This window comes from Spermophilus citellus (genome assembly GCF_964194105.1).
Source record: "Spermophilus citellus genome assembly, chromosome: 9".
In the NCBI taxonomy this organism is placed as follows: Eukaryota; Metazoa; Chordata; class Mammalia; order Rodentia; family Sciuridae; genus Spermophilus; species Spermophilus citellus.
Window position 1 is genome coordinate 132,790,166 of NC_138191.1, and position 21,103 is coordinate 132,811,268.

Sequence of the window (21,103 nt, forward strand, 5' to 3'; positions counted from 1 at the left end):
ACTCGAGGGATGTGATGCTCACTCCAGGTAAACAGTGTTGTAATTGAATTGAGTTGCTGGATGCCCCCTTGGGGTCCGAAGACCAGAGAATCAGTAGTTAGGGTGGAAAAAGCTACACGTGTGATGTTGGAAAGACCCTCAGAAGCACCACACTCCCAGCTCAACTTCCCCCACAGGCCTTTAGTTTCAGCAACCCAGGTAATGTAGAGAAAGTAGGGGTAGAAAGGGCAACCATCTTGACTGTTCAGAATTTTAAAAAGATAAGACGAGCCAGGTACAGTGTGGCACATCCCTTAATCCCAGCAATTTGGGAGGCTAACACAGGAGGATTGCAGGTTCGAGACCAGCCTGAACAATTTAGTGAGGCCCTATGTTCCACCTCTGAGTTTAATCCCCAGTACCACAAAAATAAATAAATAAAAACATAAGACACTGTAGAGATCCTCCTGGATTCTTGGCAGGGGTCTATTCAAGGGAGAAGCTATCTTAGTTTATTTGTGTTGGAAATTTTATTAAAAAAAAAAAAAAAAAAAGCTGGTGGACTTGCCTATAATCCCAACAACTGGAGGGGCTGAGACAGAAGGATCACAAGTTCAAGGCCATCCTCAAAAATTTCACAAGACCCTCAGTAACTTAGTGAGACCATGTCTCAAAATAAAATGTAAAAAGGGCTGGGGATGAGGCTCAGTGGTTCAATCCGCAGTACAAGAAAAAAAAAAGGTAAAACAAGGCAGGTGTGGTGGTGGTAGGTGGTACAGGCTTGTATGTAATCTCATTGATTTGGCAAGATCTCCGCAACAGATCTTGTAATGCCAGATTCGTGGGACCCCAATAGACCTCCAAGAGCCGAATCCGATGCAATAAAGAGTCTTTATTGCAAGCTCGAGCCTGGACTCAACCGTTTCCGATGCAGCGGTCCCAGAGAGTGAGTCCTGGCCCTTTGTTCAGTGAGATTTTACAGGTTTGGGGGGGATACTCTATGCTTCACAACACCACACACCAAATCATTCCATACCACGGGAAAATCAAACAACAACTCTTAACATTGATTAGCACATTCACTGGCGGGAATAAGTTGGGTAGAGGTGATTGGTTAGTACAAGAGGGGGATTCCTTTGAACTGATTGGTTTAGGCCATGAGGGGAGTACTGCTGAACTACATGGTTTCCCAAAATGTTATCAACCATCATAAACTACTAGGGTGGGGCTGGGGATGTGGCTCAAGCGGTAGCGCGCTCGTCTGGCATGCGTGCGGCCCGGGTTCAATCCTCAGCACCACATACCAACAAAGATGTTGTGTCCGCCGAGAACTAAAAAATAAATATTAAAAAATTCTCTCTCTCTCTCTCTCTCTCTCCCCCCTCTCTCACTCTCTCTTTAAAAAAAAATCCTCTCTCTCTCTCTCTCTCTCTCCTCTCTCACTCTCTCTTTTAAATAAATAAATAAATAAACTACTTGGGGGTCATCTGGCATCCCAAGTATTTTCCCTGTCTCAGGCTGATTGGAGGTTGCTAGGGGGTTGCTATGGGTCCTCACCTAGCCTAACTGAGTCAGGGACACCTGGTGCTGCAGATATCTCCTATTATTTACCGACAAACAACCCAGCAGGGAGGGTTTGTGCCTTGGAATGCTCTGTGGATTTTTCCCAGGACAAGGGTCACGCCCCCTTCCTTAGGACAGGCCTTGAGGTAGAGGCTGGTTTCTCATCAGTTTCTCAATCTCAAGTTCAAGTCCAGGCTCTACAATTTAGCAAGACCCTCTATCAAAATAAAATAATAAAAAGGGCTGGGGTTGTAATACCCAGAGTTCAGTCTTCAGACCAGCACTCACTCACTCAATCAATAGATAAGACATTCTAGGGAACAGCCTGGTGTCTTGGCAGGAGTCTATACAAGTGAGCGGCTGTCTTCATTCATTTTGTGTTGCTATTACAGAGTCCTACAATCTGGGTAATTATTTTAAGAAATTAAAAACTGGGAAGGGTGGCACATTCCAAAAATTCCAGCAGTTTAGGAGGCAGGAGGATCACAGATTCAAGGTCAAACTGAGCACATTAGTAAGACCTTGTCTCAAAGTAAAAGATAAAGAGCTGGGGATGTAGCTCTGCAATGGAGCACTTGCCTAGCCCTACAGCAGAAGGAAAGAGAGAGAGAGAGAAGGAAGGGGGAGAGAATTTGTTTTCTCACATATCTGGAAGCTAGAAACTCCAGGGACGAGGCACCGACATCTGGCCTTCTACCACCTGGCTGAAGGTAGAGGGCAAGTAGACATGAGACAGAAAGTTCAGTCTCCAGGGGCACAGCACGAATCCACTCAGGACAACAGAGTTTGTGGCCTCTGTCACCTCTTAAAGGGTCCACCGTGGTACTGTAACAATGGCAGTTAAATTTCAGCAGATCTTTGGAGGGGACCCTGGACCCACAGCAGGGTCTTGAGGCACACCCCCCCTCAGTTCATAGTAGGCCATTGAAGAGAGCTTGAACTGCTTCACTCTATTTACTCCCCCTCCTCACACTTTTAATTGAAATCTGATAGAGAAGGTCAATTTAGGGCAGTTCACCATAGCCAGTATTTAAAAGCATTTTTATCATAATCTTAGAGTGTATATCAACCCAGCAGACATCAGTAGAGGGTGGTCCACCTTGTAGGAGGAGGGACACAAATGTGGAAAATTATAGAGGCTAATAACCAAATCTATAAGCCTCTCTGCCCCTCTGTTCAGTCTTTCTTTTCCCTTTTCTTCCTAATAAAATTGAGGAAGAAGCTGGAGTGTAGCTGAGAGCTACAGTACTTGCCTAGCATGTGCAAGGTCTGGGTTTGAGCCTGAGCCATGCAAAAAAAAAAAAAGAGAGAGAGGGGTGGGGGAGCATAAGAGAGAAAGAAAATGAAAAAAAAAAAAAAGAAATAAAGAAAAAAACTGAGGAAACCTCTTAGGATGGACATAATTTAAAGAGTGAAAAATCATAATAATAATTATGTTGGCAAAGATGTGGAGAAACTGAAACCCTCATAAATTGTTTTTGGAAATGTAAAATGGTTCATCCAGTTGTGGTAAACAGGATGACAGTTCCTCAACAAGTTCAACATAGAATTACCCTGCTACCTAGCAATTCCACAGCTGGGTGTGTATCCAAACTAACTGAAACAAAATTTTGTACATGAGACACACAAAAAAGTTTTTGTACACAAATATTCGTGCAGCACTGTTCACAAAAGCCAAAAGGTGGGGAAAACTCAAAAGTCTATCATCAGATGATGGATAAACAAAATATGGTCTATCCATAGAGTGGAACATCACTCAGACACAAAAGGGGATGAAGGACTGATACATGCTGTGACATATAAACCTCAAAAATATTATGCTTAGTGAAGAAACCAAATATTGTATGACAGCATTTATAAGAACTACCCATAATAGCCAGGTGCAGTGCCACACACCTGTAATCCCAGTGGCTTGGGGGACTGAGGCTGGAGGATTGCAAGTTCAAGACTAGTCTCAACAATTTAGCAAGGCCCTAAGCAACTTATTAAGACGCTATTTTTAAATAAAGTATTAAAAAGGGCTGAAGAGGGGCTGGGGTTGGGGCTCAGCAGTAGCGCACTTGTCTGGCATGTATGAGGCACTGGGTTTGTGCTGAGGGCCATTACCAAGTAGGAATGACGCATCGATTTCCTTGCCAGCGTACCCCATGTTAAATTTGCTGTGACCTTGCATGTGTGTTTGAGGAAGATGACCCTACTCAAGGACGAGGGTGGATCCAGGATTAGGGTGTATCCTGCAGTTTGAGGAAGTATAGTATCCCGGTCCTTGGGTTTAGGGCGTTCCCAGTTTAAGACCTTGGGTTTTAGGGAAGTTCGATGTTGAGGATTATTGCTGCTGGAAATAGGGCGTTCCTGCTACCTGAGCTCCCGTTGAGCTCTCGTGAGATTCAGAGAGCATTTTGGGAAGAAAGCCTCATGGAGTAGGTGAATTGGGTGGCAGAAGAACTGGGATTGCCCCAGAACGTGTGTGGAGGCCGGTGTGAGTTCGGGTATAAAGATTTGCTGTTTGAATCTACAAGGTGTGTGGTGGCTCGTGATTCTGTGCCCAGCCAAGACTGCGGCAGGTTTGATTCTCAGCACCACCAGAAATCAAAAGATGTAGGGGTGTAGTTAAGTGTTAGAGTGACTACCTATCACATATAAGGTGCTGGGTTCAGTCCCCAGCACTGGGTGGGGATGGGGAACACCATTATGGTTTCTTATTACCAAAAAACCAGACAATGACAGATATTGACAAGGATGTGGAGAAATTGGAGAATTCTTGTGCACTTTTGGAAATGTTAAATGATGCAGCCAGTATGGAACAATTTGGTAGTTCTTCAAAAGATTAAACACAGAATTACCATATGATCCACATATTCCATTTTTGGGTACATAACCAAAAGGATTGAAGCAAGGACTCAAATAGATAGTTTATCACCAATATTTCATGTCAGCATTATTCACAAGAGTTAAAAGATGGAAGAAGGGGCCGGGGTTGTGGCTCAGTGGTAGAGCACTTGCCTAGCACATGTGAGGCGCCACTGGGTTCCATCCCAGGCAGCACATAAAAAATAAATAAATAAATGAACAAATAAAATAAAGGTATTGTGTCCATTCACTACTAAAAAAATAAAAATAAAAAAAAAAGGTGGGAGAAAACAAAAGTGTCCACTGATAGGTGAATGAATAAAAAAATGTGGTCCATCAACACAATGAATATTTTTCAACCTTAAAAAGGAAGGGAGGTTTAGCTTAAGGGTGTAGCTTAGTAGTAAAGCACTTGTCTAGCGGCATGTCAAAGTTCCTGGGTTCCATCCCCAGAACTGCAAAAAAAAAAAAAAGGAATTATCACACATGTTACAACACGGCTGAACTTAGAGATTTCTGCTCAGTGAAATAAGCCAGAGACACAAAAGGACAAATATTGTGTGATTCCACTTATAGAGGAACCTAGAGTGGTCACATTAATAGAAAGGGACAGTGGAATGGTGGCTCCAGGGTCTCAGAGAGGGAATCCAGGAATTGATGTTTAATAGGGACAGAACTTCAGTTTGGAAAGATGAAAACCTTCTGGAGATGATGGCAAATGCACAGCACGTGACTGTACTTAACAATACTGGCCTGTCTTCTTTAAAATGATGAATGTGGCAAATTTATGTTTTTGTTTGATGGTGTTGGGCTCCATCTCAAGTTCTCATGCGTGTAGGCAAGCGCTCTACCACGGAACCGCATATAGGTATTTTTACCACAATTTCAAAACTAGAAAAAGTACAAATAGCCAGGTGTGGTGGTGCATTCCGGGGGCTGAGGCAGGAGTATGGCAAATTCAAGGTCAGCTGCCGCGTCCGGCAAAATGGACCGAGTCCGGCGGGAGACGTCGGGATTAACAAAGACACAGGAGTCCGAGGTCCTTCATCCAGGGGGAATCTGTCTTTATTATCTCAGCTCATACTTATATATTTCTTTCAGATAGAATGGAAAGTCACTAGTAGGCGGGAGTAAGGAGGAGGGGAAAACAGGTGGTTCATGACTCATAATGAGCCTTCAACCAGGAGCCTTATCAGACCCAAGCAGGTCAGGACGTTCCCACATGACCATTATAGGCTGAATAATATGAAAACAGACACCACAAATCCTTCAAGGCCTTGTGAGCTCCTTCAAGGCCTTGTGAGCTGGCCTCTTTGACGTGCACAACAAGAAACCAGGGCTGGATCCAAGCCCTGGGGGCCGGGGGGAGTCCGTGCCAGCAGTTCCCCCTCTTTTGTTTGTTGCACGTCAAAGAGAATCAAGTAGCCCCTGTCTTAGGTCGTTCACTGCCCTTACACTGCTTACCCGTCTCTGGGGAGGCCCCATTCCCCTGTCTTAGGTTGCAGTGCAAGCGTGAAAGTTGCCCGTCTCTGGGTACTACAAGATCAGCTTGTTGTTACCAAGGCATTTAGTGGTAGCGATCCAGCCAGTCATTATTGGGTCTCTAATTGGTTCCGGTTCGACAAGGCATAGAGTCAGAGGAGAGGAATAACAAAAATAAAGAAGGAAAAAAAATAGGGGGCAAAAGGAGGAAGGTATGAAGCAGGGATCATTGTAGAAAAGTCATCTTCGAATTGGTCGGAGACAAACTTCAGCAAGATCATCCTTGGTTTGTAGGCGTTGATAATGGACCTGTATTGGCTTAGAAGTCAGAATGTTAATTTGGTCTTTAATAAGTTGTGTCATTCTTTTGACGAGGCAGGGGCCTACAGCAACTATAAGGAGGAGACCGAAAAGCGGTCCCATATTGTGAGTGGCGGCATCTGCTTTAGCATTGCCTTCCGCCAGAGGCCCAGGAAGCTCTGAATGTCCTCGGATATGTCCAATGAATAAAGGATCTCGTCTAGCCCAAACAAGAAGCTGAACCGTTTGTAATTGTTCCATGATAGTAGATTGCCTGCCAATATAAGGGGCTGTTTCAATAACTAAGGCTAAATTGGCAACATAGAGACTATGAGTATACATATTAAGTGGGGTGGAATTGTAAAGTTTAAGGGCCATAATTAGAGCCTCAACTTCTGATCTTTGGGCAGATAGTTTAGGAACAGGGTGTCGAATTACTTGAGATCCATCAAAAACAACAGCAAACCCCCTTTTAGCTCCGTCTGTATAAACAGTCTGAGCTCCTGGGATAGGTTCCCCTTTAATAATTTTAGGAAAAATAATAGGACATTTTTTAAGGCCTTCTAGAAGTTTATGTCGGGGAAAGTGATTATCAATTTTACCTTTGAAATTACAAAGAAAAAGACACCAAAGATCATGTTCTTGTTGTAATTTTAAAATCATATCCTGGGTATAAGGTTGTTTCTATTAACCTGGGTGCCTTCAAGGCTTTTGGAGTAGGTTTTCACAGGGAGGTGGGTGAGGGGTCTCCTCTCAAAAGGTCATACAGGGGTTTAAGTTAGTAGTTACTTAATACTACTTAATATTTAATCAACAATGTGAATTTATTTACCAAAATTAATCTTTATCTTAAACAGTAAGAATTATTAGGCAATAAGGATCTTTCTTTAAAGAAATAAACTTACATTTTAATAGGTGTTTATCATATCAAAATATGGACAAAATTTTTGCTCACATTAGTATAGTTAAATTAGGAAAATAACCTGAAATACCCTTAAATTAATTATATTCAGTTTAGTATATATAAATCTCTTTTTTAATTGTTCTAACTTTTTACATCATCTGTTTAGATACCAATATAAACCCCCCCCCTTTTTTTTTTTTTTTTTTTTTTTAGGAAAATGAATATAAAGACCTTGTTTTACCCAAAGATGATTTCTTTCTTCTTTTTAGGATCCATGTGTGCTTTTTCTTTGTTGAAGCACCTTTTTCTTAAAAAAAAATATACTTTGGAACAATTTCTGAAAACCTTAGAATCTATAAACAAATTATTATACTTTGATAAGGAATATCAATGAAAGTATGGTTAAAACCCTTAGATATTTTGTAGAAATAATTATAATAATTTATCATCTTATGAGTTTAAACAGTAACTTTGAGAATTAGAAATTACTTGGTTGTATTTTCACTTAAAAGCAAATTTACAGTAAACACATTTATCTCAAATATCTGTAACTGAAAAGGCAGAGTATCTGATAAATGTAAATATAAAACATAAATTATGGGTTTCCTGTTGAAGAAAAACAATTAGGCAAATATATATTAACTAATCAATTAGGCATGTGTTAATTAATTTATAGATTAACAAATATAGGTTATTTAAATATCTAAAAAATATATATTAAGAATAAGAACTTAACTTATAATTGTATTAACTTTATGTAACCACGTGGTCTTAAAATATTTGGATCCATTTTAATTTATTTTTAATTAGGAGTGCACTCTTCTATGTGACGTCACTTGATGTACTGAAATAAGATCCTTGAGTATACATTTTTATTTTTATAGTTAGCAATGAAAATAAGGATTTTTTGGTCATCACAGGAACTTTGCCGGCTTGTTCCTGTGGCGAGCAAATGCATCCTCATGACCTCCAAAATTAAAAGTAAAATATAAAGAAGCATATTTGATATCTCTCATCAATAGAACATTATTTAGTAACACAACTATAAAGAAAAAGTCAGGTTATTTAACTTAGAACTAGCTTAAATTTAGGTCTGTAACATAGAAACCTGTAGAATTAAATTTTGTCTGAAAAAGATATTTTTCGTTAGCATTTACAGGTAGGCATCTTTTAAAAATACAGGCTCTGAGCAGCTCCGGTAGAAATCTGAAACACAGCAGTACAGGTTAGTGGCTGGAAGGTGGGACTAGAAGTCCTGTCTGAGTGACTGTGGAAGAACCAATCGGAAGCCCGCAAAAGTGTGGAAGGTGGGACCAGGAAGCCGCTCTTCCGGCCAGGCACCCCATGGTTACCATGGAGTCTGCTGCCCATTTGGGGGGCAAAAGTTCCCCAAGTTTTCTAACCGATTGCATTTTGTTTGATTTTGTCTGTATTTTTCCCCGCCTGGCCAAGATCTTACTGCGGTAGCAGCTTGTTCTGTCTCTGGATCGCCCCGTACACTCTGCCTTCTGGGGTTGTCCTCATCCCAATCGGGGTTATAAGGAGGGAGCACAACAGCGATCGGGGCCATAGGTGCTTTAAATCTTGGCTTCTTCATTCGACCCTCCAGTTCCTTTATCTCCCTTTCCAGTTCCTCCTCCTGCCAGCTGTTACCATGGAGCCCAGTTAGTAACTCCTTTATCTTAGAAATGTACTCAGCACTGTGAAGCCCAGCTCAAGGCCAGAGGCCTTGTTTACATATTTTTGTGAAAAACTAGTAAGGGAGTATCTAGCGCCTGGAGTGCTGATCTTTTCAGACAGTAGCCAAATAAAGCAGGGCAATATGAAAATAGGAAATTTATCCACATTGAACCTTTTTGTAGAGATTGTTTTGTAGAAAGTCCTAAAATGAGCCATGGTGAATATTCTGGAGAAGGTCAGTTAAGACTTTTCTGTGGGCCTATTAGGGAGGGGGAAGATGAGAAGGCAGGGTTGAGAGCAGCTAGGGTGGATCTAAGAATGAAGAAGGAGATGTGAAAGAATAATGGGAAAGGGATAAGGACTCTGCCATTTGCTCTTCCTGGACCTGATTAAGGACTTGTTCACATTCTGCAAGCTGTTCTTTAATCTTTATTTTATCTGTTAACAAAGCATCTTTAACCAGTCTCCATAAAGAGAAAGTGGCGATTGGGATACTTTCCGGACCTTGATCCCTTAACAATCTTTGTAAATCACATCTGACCTGATCCCAATCATTGTTATTAAGAAATCCCCCTGTCAGAAACCAAGGACATGCCTGGGCAATAACTTCAACGAATTCTGTTACAGTTTTTGTTTTTATTCCTGTTCCTTGTGTGTTCAACAGCTCTCTGAGTTCGTTGGCCAGACGAACTTTAGCTGCTGAGTTACCCATGGTGCGCACCCCTTTTCCCCTTCTCTTATGGAAGGTCTCTTTTCCCCTTCTCTTATGGAAGGTCTCCAATTCTCCCCCTTCTCTTATGGAAGGTGAGTCCCGTCCGCTTACCTCCGCTTTCCGGTCGGTGGGACTTCCAATCTGCCGCGTCCGGCAAAATGGACCGAGTCCGGCGGGAGACGTCGGGATTAACAAAGACACAGGAGTCCGAGGTCCTTCATCCAGGGGGAATCTGTCTTTATTATCTCAGCTCATACTTATATATTTCTTTCAGATAGAATGGAAAGTCACTAGTAGGCGGGAGGAAGGAGGAGGGGAAAACAGGTGGTTCATGTCGACTCATAATGAGCCTTCAACCAGGAGCCTTATCAGACCCAAGCAGGTCAGGACGTTCCCACATGACCATTATAGGCTGAATAATATGAAAACAGACACCACAAATCCTTCAAGGCCTTGTGAGCTCCTTCAAGGCCTTGTGAGCTGGCCTCTTTGACGTGCACAACAAGAAACCAGGGCTGGATCCAAGCCCTGGGGGCCGGGGGGAGTCCGTGCCAGCAGTCAGCCTGGGCAATTTAGCTAGATCCTCTATCAAAATGAGAAGTAAAGAGTACGGGAGAGGAGCTGAGGTTGTGGCTCGCCTAGCCTGGGTGAGGCCCTGGGTTTGATTCTTGATACCGCATATAAATAAATAAAATAAAGGTCCATTCACAACAACAACAACAACAAATATTTTTTAAAAAAGGATTCGGGATGCAGCCTAATGGTGGGGGGGGGGGCCGGGGGTTTAATCCTTGGTGCCAAAAAAAAAAAAAAAAAAAAAAAAGCCCTCCCTTCCCCGAGGGCCCTACACAGGGTCCCTGGCCACCCTTTGCTACCAGCAATGGCTCTGGGTGGCCCCCGACCTCGGCTTGGCAGCCCCTTCCCGGTCTGGGGCACGGAGTTCTCCCGGGTCTCTTCCAGAAGCCGGGTCCCCAGGCAGGTAGAATTCTCCTTTCTAATTCCATACATTTTTCTCCTGTTATTGCTCTGTTATTATCATTCCCTCTGCCGGGCCGCGAGGGCGCACGGCTGGCTGGACCATCTCTAATTTAGGGACTGAAGGAGCCCCGCGATCCCGCTGCGCTGCGTAGAATGCGACCCCGCCACCCTCCGCACCCCGACACCGCGCAGCCGCAAGGGCTCCCTCCGCCTGCAGAACCCGAGCCCAAGCGGCTGGGGAGCTGCGTGCCAGCCTTGACCTTGGAGCAGAGGAAGAGGCTGTTGCAATTATGAAGCCACGTTTTTCTGCTTCATTTCCAGCACTTAAAAATCTTTTTTTAAAATTTTTTTTTTAACAATGCTTGATTCGATCTCCAGCATCGCAAAAACATAAAGGAAATTTAATTAAAGAATAAAAATAAATTAAAAATGCCTTGGGCTGGGGATGTGGCTCAAGCGGTAGCGCGCTCGCCTGGCATGCGTGCGGCCCGGGTTCGATCCTCAGCACCACATACCAACAAAGATGTTGTGTCCGCGGAGAACTAAAAAATAAACATTAAAAATTCTCTCTCTCTCTCTCTCCTCTCTCACTCTCTCTTTAAAAAAAAAAAAATGCCTGAAAGCAAGAGCTATGTGCAGGGGGAGAAGGATGAAGGCTAAAATCATAATAAGCTTCCCCTTTGTTGTGTGGGCTGCTGGAATGCGTAAATTTTTTAATAAAGAAACGTTTTGACGCAAGCCTGTAATCCCAGAGGCTCCGAAATCTGAGACAGGAGAATGACAAGTTCAAAGCCAGGCTCAGTAATTTAGCAAGGCACTAAGCAATTTAATGAGACCCTGTCTCAAAATAAAAAGTAAAAAGGGCTGGGGATGTGGCTCAGTGGTTAAGCACAGCTGGGTTCAATCCTTTGTATAAAAATAAAAAATCCTATTTGGATATTTCCAGGGACAAATTGCAAGGTTTAAGCCAGGCACAGTGGTGCACACCTGTAATCTCAGCCTCTTGGGAGGCTGAAGCAGGATAAGAAGTTTGAGGCCAACCCCCCACAACCTGGGGAGAACCTGTCTCAAAATAAATAAAAAGGGCTGTGGATCTAGCTCAATAGTAGAGCACCCCAGGGCTCAATCCCCAGTATCTGAAAAAAAAAAAATCCTTTGAAGCCTTAGACTTCAGGGATTTGCACCCTATTGCCCTGTTCCGCCCAATTGTGTCCCTAAATCTATACTTGGTCCTATTACTGACTTACTCCTCCACATCTTCAGTTATGAACTGAATACTGTGCCCCTAAACCCAGAGATTGAAGCCATAACACACAGTATGTACCACTGGTGTGTACCTTGTGCACCAAGACAGCTTTCAAGTGATTCTTTAAACAATAGGCCATGCTAACTTTAAAAGAAAAATATCAGAGTCGATTGGAGAAGTTTATTGAAGCTGTGCAGCTTTCCCACAATCCAAATGGCTTCTGGTGTATAGGCTGCATGATGTCTCTCCAGCACAAGTCCCCATCACCATGCCAGGACAGGTGAACAAGGTTCATTCTGCAATGTCACTCGCCATTGAGCTGCAGCTGAAGGTGGGCCCTGCTGCTGGGTATGGTCAGGCTCTCTGGAAAGTCTGTTTACACACTTGACCTTCACAGAACATTTCCTGAGACAGGGAGGAAAGGAAGAAGAGAAGTAAAAAAAAAAAAAAAAGAAGAGAAGTAGTTGGCATATAGTCTGTTTTGACGCTCAACACTCTGACATCAAATAAGCAGGGTTCTTTCCTCCTGACACCAAATGTGTGGTGTCTTTCCAACCCTACTTCTACAGCTCTCTGACATCACCTGGGTGTTCAACAGTCCAGTTCAGTTCTGATGCTACCTCCCACAGTCAGCACAGACCCCAAGGTGAAGGGCTCAGTCCTATCTTAAGAGGGCCACTTGTGCTTCTGATTAACCAGCTTTAAGTTGGGGATTCCCATGATCCACCTCCTCTGGCTCGATAGGTCAGCAGAATGGCTCACAGAACCCAGAAGAGCACTTGTTTGTTTGTTTTTTAAAAATATTTATTTATTTATGTATCTTTAATTTTAGGTGGAAACATTAGTTTGTTTTTATGTGGTGCTGAGGTTCAAACCCAGTGTCTCGCGAATGCTAGGCATGCACTCTACCACTGAGCCACCACTCCAGCCCCGAGCACTTGTGATTATGTGTTCATGATAAAGAACACGGGAGAGATGCATAGAGCAGTATGGGTGAGGGGCTTCCCTCCTCTCTTCAGGGGTACCTCAAGATGATCTTTAAATAGCACACATGCCTATCAGTTTGGTTATTTGTGCCCAAAATGCAGGACCTGTGGACTTCTACCATTACCGCCCCCTCTTGTTGTTGAGAGACTTTGGACAAATCATTTTAATCTGTCTAAATCTCCCTGCCTGTTGGTTAAAGGGTACTCAATAATTCAGCAACTTTAAGGGACCTTAGAAAATCTAATTAACATTTATAAAGCTATTTGAGAGTTCCTTGAAAGTTGCCTAGAAAGTCTTTATAAATATTAATAATAGTAAAGTCACCAAAACTGATCACTTCGATGTGGAGCTTGAAACTTAGTAAGTTTAACATTTTGAATTCAACTGAGAAAGCTTAATATTTTGAATTCATATTCTGTGGAGTGTTTGATTTAAAAGGACAAAATGATCTTGCCTATGACCACTAGATGTATTCAATAAATATATGGTCCATTCAATGGGAAAACGATTTAAAGACCTGGAAAAGGTTATTTTTTTATTAAATAAAAAGGCAGACTATTCTGATAGAGAAGGAAGGTAATTTGAAAATTCAAAAAACAGTTGAGTTGGGAGAGTAGGATTACTGGTCAAGGTTTCCTGCTTAACATTTCTTTTAATATTGCATGACTTCATTAAAACTAAGGGCAAAATATGTCAGGTACCAGGTGGAGCTTGTCTCCTTCGATCCAGTGGGTCCAACCTCTGTTGTTCTTCTCCCCATTCTGTACACAAGTGAGTCTGTCATGATCCCAGGTAACCAAGCTCTATGTGAGGAAGGAAAGAAAATGTCGGTTTGTTCCAGCAGGATCCTCAAATATTACTAAGTAGACTCGTGTGCCAAGTTAACCTTGCAAAATCAAGAGTCTATGTTATCACTTTAATTTTTACCTCGTTTGTTTTTTGGGGGTGTGCTGCTGGAGATCAAACCCAGGCCCTCTACCACTGTGCTATGCTCCACGCCACTTACCTTGCATTTTCTGTTATCCAGTCCTTTGTTATCTTCATCAAATTCTTCTCCGACTTTGAATTTAACGAGGTAGTTCCTTAGGCTACTGTATGTGTGGATGGCAAAGGAATCCCCATTTTGTTCGATCACTTTCTGTGGCTTTAGCAATTTTGCTATCTTACGAGTGGCAAAGTCAATACCTGAAAAATATATACATTTAAAAAAGTCTGAACATTCACTTGAGATACAAAAGCTAAGGATTTGGTAGTTGTCCCCCAAATTGTTGCATATGATTGCTCTAGTGTCTTTACAACTTCAATATCTTCTGCTGCCCAAACTGGATCTATAGAAAAAGCTACCCCACGAAATCTCCACCAAGAGACTCATAAAAATGGTTTGAAGGGCTTTCAGGAGGGTCATTAGTTTGGGCTGGGCCTTAGGTAATACATCTGAAGCTGGGTGTGGCAGAAACAGTTCTGTGAATCTTCCGATAAACTGACAAGGGGACAGGGCTCAACCCAGCCTTAATCTCAACAACTCTGGTGTCTTCTTTTTTGGGGGAGTGGGGAGGGGTGGGTACTGGGGATTGAACTCAGGGGCACTCCACCGCTGAGCCACATCCCCAGCCCTATTTTGTATTTTATTTAGAGACAGGGTCTCACTGAGTTGCTTTAGCACCTCACTTTTGCTGAGGCTGGCTTTGAACTCACAATCCTCCTGTCTCAAACCTCCTGAGCCGCTGGGCTTACAGGCGTGCGCCACTGCACCCCTCAACTCTGGCATTTTCTGCTCCATATATTTATACTTCAAATTAAAATGGCAAGACGGCTGGGGTGTGGCTTGGTGGTTGATCCCTTGCCTAGCTCATTCAAGTTCAGGGACTGTAAGGATGGCCTTAGGCCTGAGTCTAAGCAACTCCATTTTAAAAATTCCAGTTTGAAACCTGCAGTCTCATCAGGCACGCCTAAGAAAGCCCTCCGGTGTGGCCCACAGACACAAACAAGTCACTTCTCCCCACCCTGATAAACTCAGAGTAAAGCCTCTGGCAGGCTGTTCCGGCCCAATAAGAGGGAAAGGTGAAAAGATCAGGGTGGGGACCACCAGACCAGAAGTGTTAACCCAGGGTAAATGATGTCACTGAGAAATCCAGTGGCAGCTGATAAGGATTGAAAGGTGGTCAAAGACCTCAAAATTTAGTATAAATAATAGAGCAAATGAACAGATATTCAGCCAGCTGTTACCGATGCATACAAACTGGAAAACCTGATGAGGACCTGGATTGACATCCCAACTCTTCTCATCTGTCTAAACCTCTGCGTGGTCCTCACCACGCTAAAACTCTACAGCCACAGCTTTTTTTTTTTTTTTTTTTTTTTAAGAGAGAGTGAGAGAGGGGGGAGAGAGAGAGAGAGAGAGAGAGAGAGAGAGAGAGAGAGAGAGAGAGAGAATTTTTAATATTTATTTTTTAGTTCTCGGCGGACACAACATCTTTGTTTGTATGTGGTGCTGAGGATCGAACCCGGGCCGCACGCATGCCAGGCGAGCGCGCTACCGCTTGAGCCACATCCCCAGCCCCTACAGCCACATCTTGACCCTGGTGAGAGTCACAGCTTCTCCCTATGGCTGCCTTAGGCCTGAGTGTCAGCCATCAGTGTCACCCAGGAGAAGCCTGCCTTGGTTCCTGACCTGATCACCACAGTCTGAGTGAATGTGCATCTGCTAAACTTAAAGCCTAAGGCTTGAGACTTTTTTTTTTTTTAAAGAGCAGCTACTCTTATTTATTTTTTTTTTAGAGAGAGAGAGAGAGAGAGAGAAAGAGAGAGAGAGAGAGAATTTTAATATTTTTTAGTTATCGGCGGACACAACATCTTTGTTTGTCTGTGGTGCTGAGGATCGAACCCGGGCTGCACGCATGCCAGGCGAGCGCGCTACCGCTTGAGCCACATCCGCAGCCCTTGAGACTTTTTTTTTTTAATATTTATTTTTTAGTTTTAGGTGGACACAATATCTTTATTTTATTTTTATGTGGTGCTGAGGATCCAACCCAGTGTCTCACGCATGCTGCTAGCTGAGCCCTCTACCACTGAGCCACAACCCCAGCCCAGGCTTGAGAGTTTTGATCTGACACTTGAACTTAACATGCAGAGGGAATGTCTGTCTTGAGCCTGTCATAATTGTGTTTGCAGTGCTTACAATTAATCTCAAATTAATGCAGTGCCTAGCATTAAGGATTGTCATTTCTTTGATTAAGAACCTATAGAGGAGGCTGGGGATGTGGCTCAAGCGGTATCGCGCTCGCCTGGCATGCGTGCGGCCGGGTTCGATCCTCAGCACCACATACCAACAAAGATGTTGTGTCCGCGGAAAACTAAAAAATAAATATTAAAAAAATTCTCTCTCTCTCTCTCTCTCCCTCTTTAAAAAAATCTTAAAAAAAAAAAGAACCTATAGAGTGAAATTGTATTGAGTGATTTGAGTGAATAAGCACTGACAAAGGCAGAAGTGCGTGAACATTCTTTGTTTCTCCCCTTTAACTGCAGATGTCGCGCCTTTTGCCCCTTGAGACGGGGACTCAGAGGTAGAGCACATGCGCAATGCCCAAGGTTCATCCTCACACCAAACAGATGAACAAACAAAACAAAACAAAAAGTAAACCTTTTGTGCTCATGAATGTAATTTGCATACTGAGAAGTCTTTAATAAGCTCGCCAGGAGCAGTTTTGTACACCTGTGATCCCAGTGACTCAGGCAGCTGAGGCAGGAGGATCCCAAATTCAAGGTCAACCTCCGAAACTTAATGAGAATTTGACCCACAGTTAGACCCAGTGAGAAGGGAGCCTAGGAGTGTTTAGAGTAGGTGACATGATCTAAGTGGCAGAAAGCCACAGTTTAGATGCCTGGTCCTCAGCAGGAACATAGCCCTGAGCTAAAGTCACGTGGTTCTCACCTGTCAGGCTGGGGTGGGGGGAGGGATTAACCCTATTATTAAAACAAAGTCCCTGGAATTTTTATTTCAGAGACTTAAATGCCTTGTTGCAGGCAGTTTGATCCTAGAGTGGATCCCACTTCCATATGTTCACCTAAAAGATTTGTTTTTGTCGGGAATGGACTGCCCTGCAAAGAGGCTAGCCGGCTCCCCAAGGCCAAGTGCCTCCCACTTCCATTTCACATCTAGAAAATGTGGCCAAGACTGAGCAAGGCTCCCTTGGCAACTTGTTAGCCTCATTCATTTCTGCCCACGATGAGAGTATAAATAAATGTCCTTAAGAAAATGCTTTGCTTTTTGGTTTTTTTTTGGATTTTTGTTTAGTATTTTGTTTTTACCTAGAACTCCGCTTTTAGCTTGAGATGTGAATGATCCAGGCTTATTGGTTTTCAATCATGTTTAGGCATTGAGAGTGTACTTTAAAATACTTATCCTAGTATTAATATGACAAGCCAAATGCCAAATTTAAAATATCTATTACTGACTTTTCATCAACACTACTGTGTAAGTGAAACAGTCTTGCTATATTTATTTATTTTTGTGGAACTGGGGATGGAACTCAGGGTGCTATACCAACGAGCCACATCCCCAGTCCTTTTTTGTTTTTTATTTTGAGACAGGGTTTTACTAAGTTGCTGAGGCTGACCTTGAACTTGTGATCCTTCTGCCTCAGCCTCCCAAGTAGCTGAGATTACAGGTGCATGCCTGACTTGTTTGTTGTTTCTATTGGGATCTTATCTCCCAATGTGTTTGATTAACTTTATTCAATGGACACTGTATTTGAGAAGGTATTTATGGAAACAATTTAAGATCTTGCAGAATTTTTAATTACTTTAAAGAGAATTTTGTTTGTTTGTTTGTTTGTTAGTATGTCTTGTTTTACAGCTATCTAAGAACCCTAATTATCTGGAAGCACCTTAACACAAGCTCAGGTCTTGAGACTGTTCTGGACCACCAAGATGACACAAAACTAAGCTCCAGTCTGTTCAAGAAGCATTTACTTCCAGATGCTTTTTTACTCCTCTGGTGCAGCTTTTCCAAGTCCCAGCCCAAAGTAGAGCAATTACAGGGTCTCTACCCTTGGCTCACTCAAGACTCCAGCTTTTGTCCCCTATCCCATGAAGCTCCCCAAATTCTGGCTTAGTCTTGCAAACACCCTGAAGATAAGAGCCATCCTAAGTGATGGGTTCACCTCCTGTAGTCCAGTTCTCTCCCAGACTTCAGCCTGGTGATTATTATTTTGGTAGCTTTCTGATGTTCCCTAAGAAGTATATATTCTGGGGCTGGGGATGTGGTTCAAGTGGTAGTGCACTCACCTAGCATGCATGAGGCACAGGGTTTGATTCTCAGCACCACATAAAATTAAAAAAAAAATAAAGATATTGTGTCCACCTAAAACTAAAAAATAATAATAAAAAAGAAGTATATATTCTATATTTGATCTAGCTTAATTCAGCTGTCTTCAATGGGAGAGTCAGTACAAGTACATTAGTTTGCCATCTTCAGAAGCAGATGTTTTCATGAAGTCTGAATATTTCTGCTTATGTTGGCATTAGAATATACACAAGCAGGGACATTAGGTTTTGCAGTATTTACATTCTACTAGTTGTCTCATTGACAACTTAATAATTCAAAGAGCAGTGTGCTTCTTATGCTCATGAATGTAGTCATCTACGAGGAAGCAGCCCTACATTAAATAATAAGAAGACCAGAGTCTCATCTGGCCTCGACCACTTATTCACCCAGGGGAAAACAAGTGAACTGTAGAGTCCATTCTGTACACACGGAAGGTAGAGTGTTTGCCAAACAAATAACAGGGTGTGCCTAATCATTTCCTTCCCATCTTACTGGGAATTGGCAATAGGTTTTAATGCTGGATTTCAGCTATTGTATAAAATGCTAAGAGATCTGTGGTTGTACTTTAGACATACTTAAGACTATCAGATCTGGCTGGGCAGGAACCAGAACCTGTAACCCGAGCTACTGAGGCGGCTGAGGCAGGAGGATGGCAAGTTCAAAGCCGGCCTCAGCAACTAAGGGAGACCCTTGGAAATTTAACGAGACCCTGTCTCAAAATTAAAATAAATAAATAAATAAAAAGAGCGCCACTAAATTCAATCCCCTGTACACCCTCCCCCCGCGCAAAAAAAAAAAAAAAAAAAAAAAAAAAAACCTAAAAAAAAAAAGTGCCACCGACATCTGGAGACGTAACTAGGTGGTAGAGCGCTTGCTTACCACGCTGGAGGCTGGAGGCCCTAGGTTCAACCCCAGTACGGGCTTGGGGTGGATGACACGGAACGGTGTCATGTAGGCGAAAGGCTTGGCACATAGTAGGTGCTGAAACCCGCCAAATCTGAAAAATGACAATAAGGACAGGACAGACAGAATCAGTGCCCACGGGCGGCGCTCTGCCAAGATGGCAGGAAACAAATTCACAAGGCCCTTGGGGAAGCGAGGTCACGGATCAGAAGCCCCACCGGGCCCTCTCCACACCCTTGCGGGAGACCGAGTTCCCTTCCCAGCGGCTCATCCCTCTCGCCGCACTTGCAAACCAGGTCCCCTTGAAGCTGATCTGCAATTGCCACCGCGGAAACGGTCCCAGCGCCTGGCACCCGCCCTGCAGACACCGCCGACCGACTCTGACCTCGGGGCGGGAGTCGCGCCCCTGGACAGCACGGTGGGCGGCAAGTGGCCTCCCAACGCTCGGGGTTCCTTTCCCGGCGGGAGCCCTGGAGGGAGGGGAAGTCGGAAGCTGTCGGAGTTCCCACGCGGCCCCGGACCTGCGGGCCCCCAGCACCTGCCGGACCGCCGCGCCCTCGGCTGGGGGCGAGGTGGCGGGGCTGGGGCTACGCGCCGGGACCTCGCCTTTCCCGCCAGGCCCTCGCCCAGCCCCCGGTGTTCCGAGAGGCGTCCGCAGGGAGGAGAGAGACCCACACGAGGCTCAGAGGGACCCTGGGGCCAGCGGACTAGGGCCCCGAGAGAACAGGCGGGAAGACGGGTAGCGGGACAGGGGGACAGGGGAACGGACGGATGGACCGACAGAAGGACGCGGGGATGGACGGACGGGGGATGGAAGGTCGGGCGACAGACAGGACAGGCCCGGCCGCCTTCGCCCTGAGCTCCAGACTGGTGGTCAGAGCCCCCTCCGGCGTCCCCCTCATGGCGCGGGCCCCTCCCGTCCTACCTAGGGCCAGCATGTAGCCCTCGAAGTTGTCGCTGCTGAGCAGGTTCCAGGTGCCACTCAGGTCAGCCGGCATGGTCGGGGGTCAGCGGCCAACACCTGCGGGCGGCGGGCTGCACCGCCAGTACTTTCCAAATGGGGCGGGGGGCGGGGCCGAGAGGACAGCAGCGTGGGAGGAGCTGGACCGCCCGCAGCGCCGAGCTGCCCCTCTGGCTGCCCGCTTCTTTAGCCGGCGCGCTAGCCACTGCCCCCGCCCTTGGCAACTCGGGCTCCCTTGGGGCTGGCTCCTCTCCCTTACCTCTAAACACAGGCGAAACCCAGACCATGTTCCCTACCGCCCCCCTTTTTTGTCCCCCTGCCTACATGTTAATGACCAAGAATGGTCTTCAAACTCATGACATTAAATACTGTATCAACTGCAAATACCAATATATCCATAAACCCAACTCTGTGAACAGGGATCTCAATAAACAGGGGCTTATTTTTCTTCCCAACCAGTCCTGAAATGAGCGCTTGCTGGGGATGGCTCGCAGCTCCCCAAAGCAGCAGCAGCTCGGATTGCCGAGGCCCGTAGTGCCTGTTACCTCACTGTCGTGAGTTGGCTGCTGGGTTTCCAGCCAGGACATCCTGACCGAAGGTGGGGAAGACCTGAAGCACCACCTGAAGTACCACTGGCCATTACTCCCGTGGTAGAAACCTCCTCAGCAGTTTTGTTTACATCTTAAAACCGCCCCAGGCCGCTTCTAACCTCAAAGGAGCCTGTGGGAATCCTTCTCCAGTACTTAGCCACTGCAGTAGAGAAGGGAGAAGGAGTGGGAGTAGGGGCTCACCTGCGACATTAGCCTCCGACACCATCCATATATGTTGCTTCCAAGATTCATATGTGCATCTCTCTTTTTTAAAAATATTTTCTTTCTTTTTTTTTTTAAGTTGGACACAATATCTTCATTTAATTAATTAATTTTTATGTGGTGTTGAGGATCGAACCCAGTGCCTTACCATGCTAGGCAAGTGCTCTACAACTGAGCTATGACCCTAGCCTTTATATGTGCAGCATTTCTTTTTTTTTCTTTTTTTTTTTTTTTTAGTACCAGGAATTGAACTCAGGGGCACTCCACCATTGAGTCACATCCCCAGCCCTATTTTGTCTTTTATTTAGAGACAGGGTGGCACTGAATTGCTTAGCACCTCACTTTTTTGCTGAGGCTGGCTTTGAATTCACAATCCTCCTGCCTAGGCCTCCCCAGCTGCTGGGATTACAGGCCTGAACC

General features: G+C 44.4%; 1 protein-coding gene across 1 annotated transcript; it reads right to left on the reverse strand.

Annotated features, from left to right (window-relative positions):
- Nucleotides 1-11,859: 11,859 nt before the first annotated feature.
- Nucleotides 11,860-20,043, reverse strand: RBP7 (retinol binding protein 7). The gene is made up of 4 exons (XM_081307425.1): nucleotides 19,836-20,043; nucleotides 13,688-13,866; nucleotides 13,383-13,484; nucleotides 11,860-12,099 (listed from the first exon to the last, which is right to left on the reverse strand). The coding sequence occupies exons 1-4, from the start codon at nucleotides 19,906-19,908 to the stop codon at nucleotides 12,049-12,051; spliced, it is 405 nt and encodes a 134-aa protein (XP_081163551.1). The 5' UTR covers nucleotides 19,909-20,043; the 3' UTR covers nucleotides 11,860-12,048.
- Between the last annotated feature and the right edge of the window lie 1,060 nt (nucleotides 20,044-21,103).

Excerpts from the sequence above, each read along its gene's own strand:
- RBP7 (XM_081307425.1), bottom strand. The coding sequence starts at position 19,908 with ATGCCGGCTGACCTGAGTGGCACCTGGAACCTGCTCAGCAGCGACAAC. Across the intron at positions 13,867-19,835 it reads GGGCTACATGCTGGCCCTAG|GTATTGACTTTGCCACTCGT; the intron begins GTAGGACGGGAG and ends TATATTTTTCAG. Across the intron at positions 13,485-13,687 it reads TGGATAACAGAAAATGCAAG|AGCTTGGTTACCTGGGATCA; the intron begins GTAAGTGGCGTG and ends TTCCTCACATAG.